The 11,727-nt window shown below is 50.4% G+C and overlaps 6 protein-coding genes across 6 annotated transcripts; 4 read left to right on the top strand and 2 right to left on the bottom strand.

The window, feature by feature from the left end:
• Positions 1–369: 369 nt before the first annotated feature.
• On the top strand, positions 370–918 carry M436DRAFT_53042 (uncharacterized protein; the record flags this gene model as incomplete). Its single annotated transcript, XM_013569401.1, has 3 exons — positions 370–457; positions 515–553; positions 611–918. Coding segments are annotated over 3 exons (435 nt in total), but the record flags the coding sequence as incomplete, so codon positions are not given.
• Positions 919–1,279: 361 nt separating this feature from the next.
• On the top strand, positions 1,280–2,261 carry M436DRAFT_66002 (uncharacterized protein; the record flags this gene model as incomplete). The annotated part of the gene is made up of 2 exons (XM_013569451.1): positions 1,280–1,490; positions 1,738–2,261. The coding sequence occupies 2 exons, from the start codon at positions 1,280–1,282 to the stop codon at positions 2,259–2,261; spliced, it is 735 nt and encodes a 244-aa protein (XP_013424905.1).
• Positions 2,262–2,904: 643 nt separating this feature from the next.
• M436DRAFT_74922 (uncharacterized protein) lies at positions 2,905–3,443 on the top strand (the record flags this gene model as incomplete). The annotated part of the gene is made up of 2 exons (XM_013569489.1): positions 2,905–3,093; positions 3,189–3,443. 2 exons carry the CDS (start codon positions 2,905–2,907, stop codon positions 3,441–3,443), a joined length of 444 nt encoding a protein of 147 aa, XP_013424943.1.
• A 174-nt stretch (positions 3,444–3,617) lies between these two features.
• On the bottom strand, positions 3,618–5,623 carry M436DRAFT_66000 (thiamine diphosphate-binding protein; the record flags this gene model as incomplete). The annotated part of the gene is made up of 4 exons (XM_013569450.1): positions 3,618–3,913; positions 3,967–5,293; positions 5,345–5,467; positions 5,570–5,623. 4 exons carry the CDS (start codon positions 5,621–5,623, stop codon positions 3,618–3,620), a joined length of 1,800 nt encoding a protein of 599 aa, XP_013424904.1.
• A 471-nt stretch (positions 5,624–6,094) lies between these two features.
• On the bottom strand, positions 6,095–7,660 carry M436DRAFT_74920 (amino acid transporter; the record flags this gene model as incomplete). The annotated part of the gene is made up of 3 exons (XM_013569488.1): positions 6,095–6,958; positions 7,014–7,542; positions 7,590–7,660. The coding sequence occupies 3 exons, from the start codon at positions 7,658–7,660 to the stop codon at positions 6,095–6,097; spliced, it is 1,464 nt and encodes a 487-aa protein (XP_013424942.1).
• A 1,287-nt stretch (positions 7,661–8,947) lies between these two features.
• Positions 8,948–11,454, top strand: M436DRAFT_53156 (uncharacterized protein; the record flags this gene model as incomplete). Its single annotated transcript, XM_013569422.1, has 4 exons — positions 8,948–9,227; positions 9,399–9,688; positions 9,736–10,218; positions 10,483–11,454. The coding sequence occupies 4 exons, from the start codon at positions 8,948–8,950 to the stop codon at positions 11,452–11,454; spliced, it is 2,025 nt and encodes a 674-aa protein (XP_013424876.1).
• Positions 11,455–11,727: the final 273 nt, after the last annotated feature.

The following is an 11,727-nucleotide window of genomic DNA, read 5'->3' as shown; positions in this document are numbered from 1 at the left end:
GCTCTGGAAGCGGAAGGTCCACTGGTCAGTGCCTGGGGATGCGGGGTCGGGGCGCACCTCGGAGCTCAAGCATGACGTTTTTGTTGATCATCAATATGCAGCAGCAGCTTTCGGGATGAGGCTGAACGTCACCACTTCTACAACGGATTGTAGATAAGCAGGGCAATTGGCAGTCTTGAGCTCTTACGAAGCTTCGCATCATTCTTCATCATCATATAACAACAACAAAGATACCTCAAACAGACAAGATGGCACTTACAGCGGACAAAGTTGTACGCAACCCCTGGAGCTTCACAACATGGACTCGCTCATTGTTGGGGGCTCTCTGATCACATTGAGAAGCGAGATACTGATGAGACCTTCTGATAGCTCCTCCACGGATATTGTTGGGGCAATGCTCTCTGGTATGGCTCGAGAGGACTGTGCCGCGTTTGGGACCCTCTGATGGTCATCGGCTGTGTGTCATTGAGAACTTCCAGCTTCGATCTCAATTGGTTTTCTGACGCTTGTTTAGGGTTCCGTCCCCCAGTAGAATCACACCTGAAGCCTACCGGTAAGCCATCCAGCGCTCTCAGCAGTAGCGTGGAAAACCAATACTGAGACCGAACAGACCTCGAGCTCTACAACGTACGCACCGATGGCTGGGGCCTTATCTCTCTCGCTGCCTCGCTGCTGGTCCTCTCCCGTGCCTACTCCCGCGGCGGCGTCAACAGAACCTACTCGAAAGCTTTCATCGCCGTATCCATCTTCCACCACGTCACAACCATGTTTGGCGCATGGCAACATTACAAGCTGGACACCCACTACACCAAGGCCATGTGGATCGGTGTATGGGTCAACGCTTTCTTGACCGGAGTCGGCGGTATCGTCCTGGGAGGTCTGAACAACGACTCTGTCGCCAGAACAAAGATCGCATAGATTGGCAGCACCAATTTACGAGAGATCTGAGAAGTAATAAGCGATACGAGAGATACAGGATGGTATGAGCATACGATCATGAGGCATGCACAAAGACAGACGACGTCGATGACAAGGAAGAGCATTTTCACTCACATAAACATTGCTTAGAGACGACTTAGATAGCGCTCGGCAACTCGCTCGCTCGATCAGACTTCAAGTGTAGAGCTGAATGGATTGAGTTGACGAGTCATACAAGTTGTACATCTTCTGTGACATATTTTATGCCGTCTAGTGCAACAAAAATTGCTTGGCGACCCGAAAATGCGACTTTCTACGATAAAATGCTAGGCATACATCAGCCAATGCTTCGCATGCAAGCATGAGCAGCAAGGCCACCGTAAAGAATGTCCAGATAGAAGAGTTCGCGAAGGCTACTGAGTTGCCGGCATTGAGTACGGTTGTCAACGGTCGCGATGGCCGCATCTGGAGCCAACAACGTCTATATTCACACCGTTTCTCTCCAGACCAAGGCATGTATGAACCCGCGCTATCGACAAGGCGTATTGACAGAGTTATCTGTGGCAGAGAAAGTGAGCAGCTACCATGAGGTCGTGAGACATCGATACACTGAACGTGGGCCACACATCAACGGTATTCTTCTTCGGAGGGCTTTCCAGAGCCCTTTTTGATCAGCCCTATGGTCAATGACAATACCTTCAAATACAAGTATGACCTCCCAGTTTTTATGATCACATATCTCTCTTTCAATCAATCTTTTTTTTCTAGTGTCTATTCTTCATCCCACACTCCCTTGTCACCGATATCAATCTTTTGTAGCAACATACCAAGCCTACTCTTATAATATGCATCTCATCAACACACTTCTTCTCGGCGCCGGTGCCGTCTATGCTGCCACCACACCACAATACCTCAACATCGGCACTCTGAACTCCAACACCCCCAGCGGCATCAACACACCCGCCTACGCCACAATCACCTTCCCCATCACCGACTCCAAGACCAAAGCCTCCACCACCTGCACCGTCAAATGGGACTGGACCAAGAAGCCAACTACCTCATGGACAGCCTGCAAGGACAACTCCTTCTCCATCAAGGTGTCGAATTACAAGACTTTGACCGACTTCAAGGTGGATATGCAACATCAGTACAACACAAAGACTGGCAAAAAGTGCATTAACCCCAATGGCACTGGCTGCACGACTACATTGGCTTCAACTACTGTCTCGAAGAGTGCGGCGGGCTTCCAGAGCTATTGCGGTGCTTCGGGTGCTTGTGGAGCTGTTGGAAAAAAGGGTGTCAAGGTTGCTGTCTCTTCGTCCAAGACTGGTACTCAGAAGTAGTAGATTGACATACCTTATCTTGCATGTTGTCAGATCAGAGGAGGCGAGGGACCGGCCGTCTCCAATACGCAGAGTAATGTTTCTAATATTGTGTACTAGCGAGACTTTAGGGCACTATCATGAAATATATCATCCGTTTCTTGTCATCACATGTATCATCACTTGTTTGAAGTTCCCACGTACTCGACCTTGCATAAGAGCTTGGTCCCCGTCAGCCACTCCAGATGAGAAGTCCCGATAGTTGTGATCAAAATGGTTGATGATAACAAATTGTCGACTAAAGACCAGGGTTCTTCCTCTGACGAAAATGATGTCACATTCGACGCGCGACACGAAGACTCGTGAACCACTACCTATCATCCTTCTGCTGCATGCAACCTGCACGAGCAAGCAAGCGACAGACGAAACCCTCGTAACCACGGTACAAATTCTCTAGTCAGACGCACGCATCTCACCAAAAGTGATCGTTAGCAAGAAGCACAAGGTACAGCGGCGCGTAGCTGACAAGCCACCAAACATAAAGAGAGGAACCGCATCAAGGGCACATCTCGCCCACACTTTTCGCGAACCATCCATCCTTGACCTTCCTCAGCTCTCGGGAAGCGCTTCCATCATTGTTCCTTCCACATCTTCCTCCTCCACCATGTCGAATCGCCCCCTCGCAGTCGCAAAATCACGACTACCTACAGGCGCAAAACCTCCCGCAACCACCACGAGAGCAACGCCGCTAGACCAACCTCTCTCCTACGCAGAACGAGAAATACGCAATCGCGCCGCTCGCGTGCTAGAAAATGAAGAAATGCTTCTCTTGCTGAGTAGACAACGACACGAGGTAATGCATCACCATCCAGAAGCGCGGAGGCTTTCCTTCCTCTGTGATAACAAACAAGGCAAGATTGCTGAGGGTGCGAATTTGGATACATATAGTCTGTACTCCAGACCCGCATCTATTGCGAAGCCAGAGCGGCGGGACTAGAAGACGAGACGTTGAAATTCGACTACACGATGGATCTCAGCGAAGAGAGGGACCCAAACAAGTCAGGCACGAAGAGTCCAGCGGCGAAAGGCACTGCGCGCATTGCTTCTGGATCCAGCAGAAATCCAGGCTCGCCCTCGAACAGCAAAAGAGACAAAGATCGCGGACGGGAAGGAGGAAGAAGGAGCCTTGGGTCTACCAGGTGAAAGGAGTCGGGGCAATATATGTACGTTCTTGGGATTTCATGATACCCCCTTGCTTTGCTTTGCTGTGTTGATATGAACGGTAATTCTATGTTCTCGCAAACACACTCTGCCGTTTCGAGTCGTTGTCAATGAAGACGTCTAGTTATATTGTCCCAGTCGCGACTGCAGATCCCTTCATCCGATCAAGGTAGCCTTTCCGCCGCCGTACTTTCCTTGCGGTCCGTCAAGGTGCGCGTCCAGCACAGCGCAAACACCGCCCTTGACCGCTTCGATGGCTTCGGGAAGCATCTTCGCCAATTCTTCCACGGTACCAGCATGACCGGCCCAGCATTTACCACCAGAAGACGCTTTCGCAATACCCGAGTAGTCGGGCGTGGGTGCGAACGAGATGTTGAGTTCTTCGTTTGACACTTTGCTACCCTCGCCCTCCGGATGGACCAGAAGGAGCGACTTGCGGGGTGCATTCCAGCCTGTCTAGTGTCAGCAAGAATATCATCAAGGACAACGACATACAAAACCATACCTTTGTTGTTAAGCACAACTGTTAGGATTGGGATGTTGTAGCGCTGCGCAATCCAGTACACCGATCCTGGCACACTGAAGAGGTATGTGCCATCGCCAACAATCTGGACGACAAACTTTCCTTTTCCGCCATTCTCGAAATCGGTTGCGAGCTTGATTCCCAAAGCACCGCCTCCCGACCATCCGAGTCCACCACCGCCGCAATTGATCCAAGATCCTGGGAAGGTTGCTTGAATTTGATCTGCAACGAATGCCGTATTCGTCACTGCCTCAATGGCCCAGATGGTGTCTTGGGGACATGATTTGCGCAACTGGTGGACCAAGTATGAGCATCCAAATGTTCCGTCTTCACCGGGCTTAGCTTGATCCGAAATCGTCTGCAAACGCTGCTTGTGCGAGTCCTGCAGTGCGGCCCACTTCTCTTCGAATCGGCTGCTCGTGATCTCACTTTCGTACTTGGCCTTCAGATGTTCGGTGATCTGGGTCACAGCAGTCTCCGAATCTGCACGGTATCTGGCCAAGGCATTGATGTAGAACACGGGCATCTGCTGCTTGAGAGGATCAACATCAATGTGTATGATCTTGGCCTCGTCGTTGGGCTTGCATTGAGTCGGGATCCAAGGAACATCGCAGTCCAGCACAATGATCACATCTGCAGACTTGATGTTGTCTTCCACGCCATATCTGAGACCTAGCCACGCTGGATGGTCGGCAGGGAAGCACATATCGCTACCACCAGTGTCCAACACTTTGAGTCCTTTGACGGTATTAGCAAGCTCGACGAGTGCTCCGACAGCATTATGATTGCGTCCACTGTAGCCAGTGATGACAAGCGGTGACTCGGCTTCGATCAAGAGTTGAGCTACTCTCTCGGTCTGTTTTGAGGTCAAGGCGCTCGGCTCGACTGCTGTCCAGTAACGTTGATCAAGCTTGTACGGTTCAATGTCCTCTTCCATGGCCTCTCGAGCACCAGCCAGATATACGGGGCCTCTTGGTTCGCTGGTTGCAAAAGTCAGGGCTCTGTTGACCAACTGCTTGACATTGGCTCCACGCTTGATTTCTCCAGTATAGCGACAATACTGCGCAACGATTTGCTTCTGATCAGGAACATCCTGGATCCAGTGGATATACTCGGTTCGCGAGCCACGATACTCGCCCTCGATTGTGTATGGCGAAAGCCCAGCGAAGATGAGAACAGGTGCTCTTCCACAAGATGCGTTGTGGACTGCGGCACCAAGACCTTGCGTTCCTACGTCGACGTGAACGATAACACATTGAGGCTTGTTGGTTAGTCTTGCATATCCATCAGCCAGACTGAGAGCAACCATCTAGGCAGCGTCAGCAGGATGATCGAGTTAGGCATAATACTGAGTTCATACCTCGTTAGGACAAGTGATGATGCGTGGGAACTTTCCATTCTTCTCGTTTTGTCCCTTGACGATTGCTTCGATGATACTCGGATGATCTGAGCCAAGATTGACGAAGCAATGCGTGACGCCGGCCTAGATTTGTATAATCAGAATCGAGCAAATTGCCGCAAAGACCGATAGACATTACCTCGTAGATAGCTTCAAAGAAGCCGAAGGACGCGGTATATACCCTACTGCCGTCAGCCAATGAAGCCGAGATGCATGTATAAGGCGCTTGGCTGCATACATAATGTCGAGTCCGAGGAATTGGTGACACGAACAATCTCAATTACGGGAATCGGTAACCACACAGTACTCGATACCAAACAGAGTTGCAGCTCCAGGTAGATAAAGGAAAGCTGACAAGTAGATGCCCGTCTGGTGTACAACATCAACCCCGCGTCGGCAAACCATCACGGCCTCTTCGGACCCCGCTTTCTACGTTGATCCTTTGGTCTCAGGCAGGAGCAATCAAGAGCGACTTGTTGGAAACGAATGCCTTGTTCTTCGAGTGATCTGAAAAACTCGTCCCCTGTTTTCCTACAACCTCGCCTGCTTCCCTCTTATCCACACATTCCTCCATCCGCAATTTGTTATACACACAACTGAGCTTCTTCAATCCTACACTCCGTCCAGAATCACTCTCTCCTGATCGATTGATACTGCTTGCGTGACTTTATCACCAATATCACACAAGTCTATCAAACTGCCACATATACTCTAGGAAGAAGGCCCTGAGACGCTGGAACTGCGTGCAGTCCTGTTTGCGTTCAGCTCTTCCTCGAGCATATGGACTTTACCAAGACGGGCTGCAGGCAGCCATCTGTCCTCAGGCATGAACCACCACGAGAGTAGTGCAAAGATGGTAATAGCGCCGAAAATTACAGGCGAGTAATTGAAGGTCTCGCCAGAAACAGGGAACTCAAGAGGAGAGAACAAGACTGCAGCCAGGTAGAGGTTCCAGATAAGAGCAATGAAGTTCAAGGGACGGGACCAGCGACCAAGAGACCAAGGGGCATTCTTGAACTCCCCGGGTGTCAGGAACGTGCGGCCGAAGCAAATCAAAGCATATGCAGTGATGGTGGGAACACCAGCGGCAGACACTAGCGATGCGAAAGCAGTAGCAGAGGGAAGGATGGAGCAAAGCAGTAGTGCGGCGACACCCAACATGACAGTGACTGCATTTCTCGGCTCCTTGTTGGCAGAGACAGCAGAGATCCAACCCGAGAATGGTAGAACGCCGTCACGAGCGACAGCCCAGATCAAACGAGACGAGGCAACTCCGCTGACGGTAGTGTTGAAGAACAGACCAAGAATGCAAACAATGTTCATAACAAGGTGACCTCCTTTGCCCAGAGCCTGTGCGTAGATACCGACAAACGGCTGAGGGTAGTTGAAGTTGAAGTCGCTGAGGTCCGGACAACAAAACAGGAACAGAATGACCATAGGGAACCCCATCAAAGCAGAGACCAGAGCAGATGTGAAGATGCCTTTGGCGGCGACAACATTTGCGTTCTGTGTTTCTTCAGAGATGTGACCGGAGGCTTCAAATCCTACTAAGATTCCAGCTGTAACGTAGTAACTCTGAACTACAGTTAGCAGTTTTCTTATGTATAAGATCAAGAAGATCGTCACTCACCAGCATCCAGTTCCAGACTGGCGGGGCACCAGTGAGATTTTCCGTGGCCGTGAAGGCAAATTTGGCCGATTGGAATCCGTAGGTCTGAGATACTGCGATAGGGAACCAGATGATGTTCAGGGCAAAGTCCAGAACAATCAGGGCAGTAGCAATTCTGAAAATCCACTTGTAGGTCTTGGGGTTCAGATAGTTCATGCCAATAGCGAGACAGAGGATTGCCTCGGAGACAATCCATTGTACAGCACGGAACTTAATGTCGCCCGTGTCGGTGATGAGGGAGGTAACGCCAAAGACCGGAAGCTCTGATAGGATGAAGTTGGCAGTACTCTGGCAGAGCGAAGCCACGAAAGTCGTCCATGCAGTGCACGACCACCAAGCGACGATAAAGCCAAAGAGACGAGCATACTTGGGACCGCCAGCTTCTGCAGCCCAAAAATAGATCGAGCCAGCTGCAGGAAGGGCGGAGCAAATCTCCGCCAGGACTGCGGCAGTCACCATCGTAAACACCATCGTGACAAGGTAGGAGGACCTAGTTGATCAGTGTCTGAGCCTTTGCTGCGTGATGATGGGACTTACCAGTAAGCCGCGGGACCTCCAGCTTCAACGCCAATGTAGAAGGTTGCGCGAATGCCACCGATAACGTACATTGCGGCTGCACCATTGTTAGAAGAGTTCGTGGAAGGACAGTTCAAGTGCGTTACCAAAGCTGGCGGAGAAGCTTTCTGCGAACTTCCATTGGCGGTGCAAGGTCTAGCTAGGTGTTAGAACCAAGATCCCTCATGTCGTCTGGCAGATACACTCACTTGCTTGTAGCCGAGCGCATTCTGCCCTGTATCAGGTCAAATGTTCTCCGAAATACGGAAAGGGAATCAAGAAAGGCCGATTCGATAGTCTCTGCATCTCCTTACGCGTCTATGAAGACGATCAAGTTCGTGCGGTTCTTCTCAACCTGATACCATCCCGGTGCCTGCAAGAGGCAAAGGGTGGATCAGATGCCCGCGTGCAGTGACTTTTGTTGCTGGATTGTCGTCGTTGAACCCGATTGTTTTCTTGGCCTGGAACTCACCTATGGCCATCATGCGCGTTTGGAGGATGCTTTATTTTGACTCATCTGTGTCGTCCGTTCGAGATTCCGACCATCTCATACCAGGTAGCGTTCGTCTGAATCCATGCTCGAGGTCTCGGCAAAGTCGGATTGCAGAGGATTCTTGGGTTCTGCAGCGTTGCTGCGATGCTTCATTTGAGTCGACATGCTGACGATTGGCACAGATTTGAATGGATAAACTGGGGTTGCGGTGTTGGGAGGAAGCAGCGAATGGTGGGAACGGTCCAGTCACGTCGTCTTATAATTTTTTCTCATCTGCGGTTGATTGGACCCTTTCGATGACACTTTCCATCGTCGGCCGGCTCTCAAGGCCGAGGTCGGATGATCCTTCGCTCGACATCAAGCCACAATTAAGCATCTTTTATCACCAAGCACAAAAATGCTTGTTCAACAGAGCGACGTCTTGGTAGGCTGGCTCTTTTGTATAGTTCCTCTTCGCGGCCTCTGTCGTCTACTCGGATTCGTCGGCGAGCGACTACAGGGAGGAACGTGTTCATGACGTTGCCGATAAGCTTTTCCAGATTCCAGCCGCGACCCGCGAACCACTCTCGGACGCACGCGGTAACTTGTGCATCTCAGCCGACCGCGCCCAATGTTTCCTTCTTCTTGCTGTCAACTTGTTGTGAGGATATCATAACCCTGCGTCCATACCGCTCCGCGCAGCAGCACTCGTCAACACCGCGGTCATCCGTCTCCCGTCGCCATGAAACAGTAATCATAACATCCCCAACATACGAACCCTTAGGGGACATTTTTCCAAATCCTTATCACATACTGTCTTCCCAAGTATGTTCCTTGTTAGGCGGTAACAAAATCACTTCATTCCGTCATGAGTGATCAAAGTGGCTCGACTGCCCTCGAAAGATCCTCAGACTGTACTGGCGCTTCAAAACATCAACCTGCCGAACTCGAAAGAAAATCGTCATGGCACCGAGGAGACTCTGAGGGCTCTAACATACAACACATATCCCCGACAAGAAGAAGGTCGATTGAAAGAACGCCGGGACATAAACGATGGTGGAAGTTCATGCTGAGGTCTTGGGACGATGATCAAGAGCAAGACTGGTGGTTTGCTGGCACTGCAATTCCCCTCCTTGCCGCAACTATGGGTATGTAGACAATGAGTTTGAGCAACCTTACGTTTTTGTACCCTTGAACCATACAACCACTGCATTCGACATGATGAAAGCTTGATGACATTCAAGTCTTCGGCCATAGATCTGTAGCATACAAGCGGTATCAAGTCGAAGTACGTAAACTCGCTGACACTGCCTCCAAAGGACCCCTTGCAAACGTCTTATCGATCGCGGCACTGGTCACGCCATGGCGAATGTGTCTGCTTGACGGAGTTCAGCCAGAAAGTTGTCCATGGGACGGATCAAGTGAATTGCTCCCTGATCTTGATGGACACACATTCGGTGACCCGCACTGGTGTTACGCCCTTAACATATGTTCGCTCGCTCTGGGATTTACTGGAAACATGTTTTTACTGTTGAACTTCACAAACCGAATTCGATATATCATTGCTCTCCCACTCACGATCATCTTGTGGTACGCGGCAACTGCGATTGTGAGTCTTAACAATCACAGCCTTTGGATGTTGTCTAATTTCTACAGTTGATCGCAATCGAGGCTTCCATGAACCAGTTTGTACCACCTCTGAAACCCCAACAGAGCTATACTCAAGGGTTCTGGTATGCTGTTATCGCTGCAATCTTCTATCTAATATGCTCCATGCTGCTCATGGTCAATATGCTCGGATATTTCCTCGGGCATTATCCACAACGATTCAACCTCACAGATTCTCAACGTACACTCATTCTACAGACCATGCTGTTCTTCGTATGGCTTGCTGGGGGCGCAGGCGTGTTCTCGCTGGTCGAGAGCAAGTACGGACAAGGTCTGTTCAATTGGTCCTACGTCAACGCACTTTATTTCTGTCAAGTCACAGTGTTAACCGTCGGTTTTGGTGATTTGTATACCAGCAGTAACATCGGTCGAGGGCTAGTCATGCCTTACGCGGTTGGAGGCATCATCATGCTTGGTCTGATCGTGACGAGTCTTACAACATTTGCGTCCGAACTTGGAGAAGACAACATAGTCCAGAAGCACATTGAGAGGAGCCGCACTCGAACAATCGGAAGGTCGTTCACAAGCTCGATCGAACTCAAGAATCGTGAGAAAATAGCAATGGGTCTGAGACCGACCATTTCGAGGCCTTTTGATCCAGTCAACCGCAGTATCGCATTTGCTGAAGATGCCCCTCGGCTGCAAGACAATGATACAAACCAAGATCAAGGACCCTTCAGCCTTCTAAGACGCACCGCAACAATACCACTGACCGTTCTCCGACCGGCGCGTAAGCCTCGCCTCTTACTCCTTCGAGAAGAAAAAGACCGCTTCATTGCCATGCGCCGGATACAACAGAAGACTCAAAAATGGAAAAAATGGTCCGGTCTTTGCATCTCAGTATCTGCCTTTGCTATCCTTTGGTGTATCGGCGCAGTGATATTTTGGATTGCCGAGCGTCGTGTCCAAGGTATAACCTACTTCCAATCACTATACCTGTGTTGGGTATGTCTTCTTACTATCGGATATGGCGATCTCGCCCCCAAATCGAATGCCGGACGTCCTTTCTTCGTGGTCTGGAGTCTAATCGCTGTGCCTACGATGACACTTCTGGTTGCCGACATGTCGACCACTATTGTCAACGGCTTCAACCGAAGCACATTCCGCCTGGCCGATTTCACGATCCTACCGAAAGCCGGCATCTGGGGTCCGTTGATATCTCGACTATCGCCGTGGCTACAAGCGCATAAAGAGCGCAAAGCTGCTCAACGCCGCCTGCAACGAGGCTTCGAGACCGGCGTCACAGAGGAAGAACCCACGATCGATAACCTAGCCAAGGAGCAAGGCAGTAAGGCTCCCAGTGATGCCGAACTGGCAAGAAGACTAGCACACGCCATTCAGCGCGTAGCCAAAGATCTCAAGCAAGAACCACCACGTTTCTACACATATGAAGAGTGGGTACAATTTACGCAGCTGATTCGCTTCACAGCCACAGGCGACAGAGAAGAGGGGGTAAACAGATATGAAGCCGATGAAGACGGAATGATAGAGTGGGATTGGATTGGCGAGCATAGTCCGCTCATGGCGCAGCAGAGTGAAGCATCATTCGTGCTCGACAGATTGTGCGAGAGCATGACAAGATATGTGAGAAAGATGGCGGCTATCTACAATCCCAAAGACGATGGGAAAGGGGAAGACGAGGAAAGTGATGCAAGAAGGCAATCACTCGAGATTGAGGCACTTGACGAGGAAGTCGCAGCAGCCTAGTGTTTCAAACGTGGGTCCTGGAAAGAGTGTTGTTGCATGGATTGTATTCATTCAAATGCTAAGCTGAGCCTAGGTCACAACTTCATGGTGAGGAGACGGAGGAATGACCAGGACTTCTCGCGCCCATCGCGCCTTCTAGTCTTCGTGTTCGATCCACACAACCTCTTGACTACGGCATTGGATCGCGTCTTCTCACCGTAGTAATTTCATTCTTGTATCTCTACAACTCTCTATGTCAACACCTCGCCTGCGTCAGCATCATGGCTCTCACAC

The sequence above is a fragment of the Aureobasidium namibiae genome, assembly GCF_000721765.1.
Source record: "Aureobasidium namibiae CBS 147.97 unplaced genomic scaffold scaffold_15, whole genome shotgun sequence".
NCBI classification, from domain to species: Eukaryota; Fungi; Ascomycota; class Dothideomycetes; order Dothideales; family Saccotheciaceae; genus Aureobasidium; species Aureobasidium namibiae.
The sequence above is the reverse complement of the archived record's forward strand: the minus strand, read 5'-3'. Positions and strand labels throughout refer to the sequence as shown.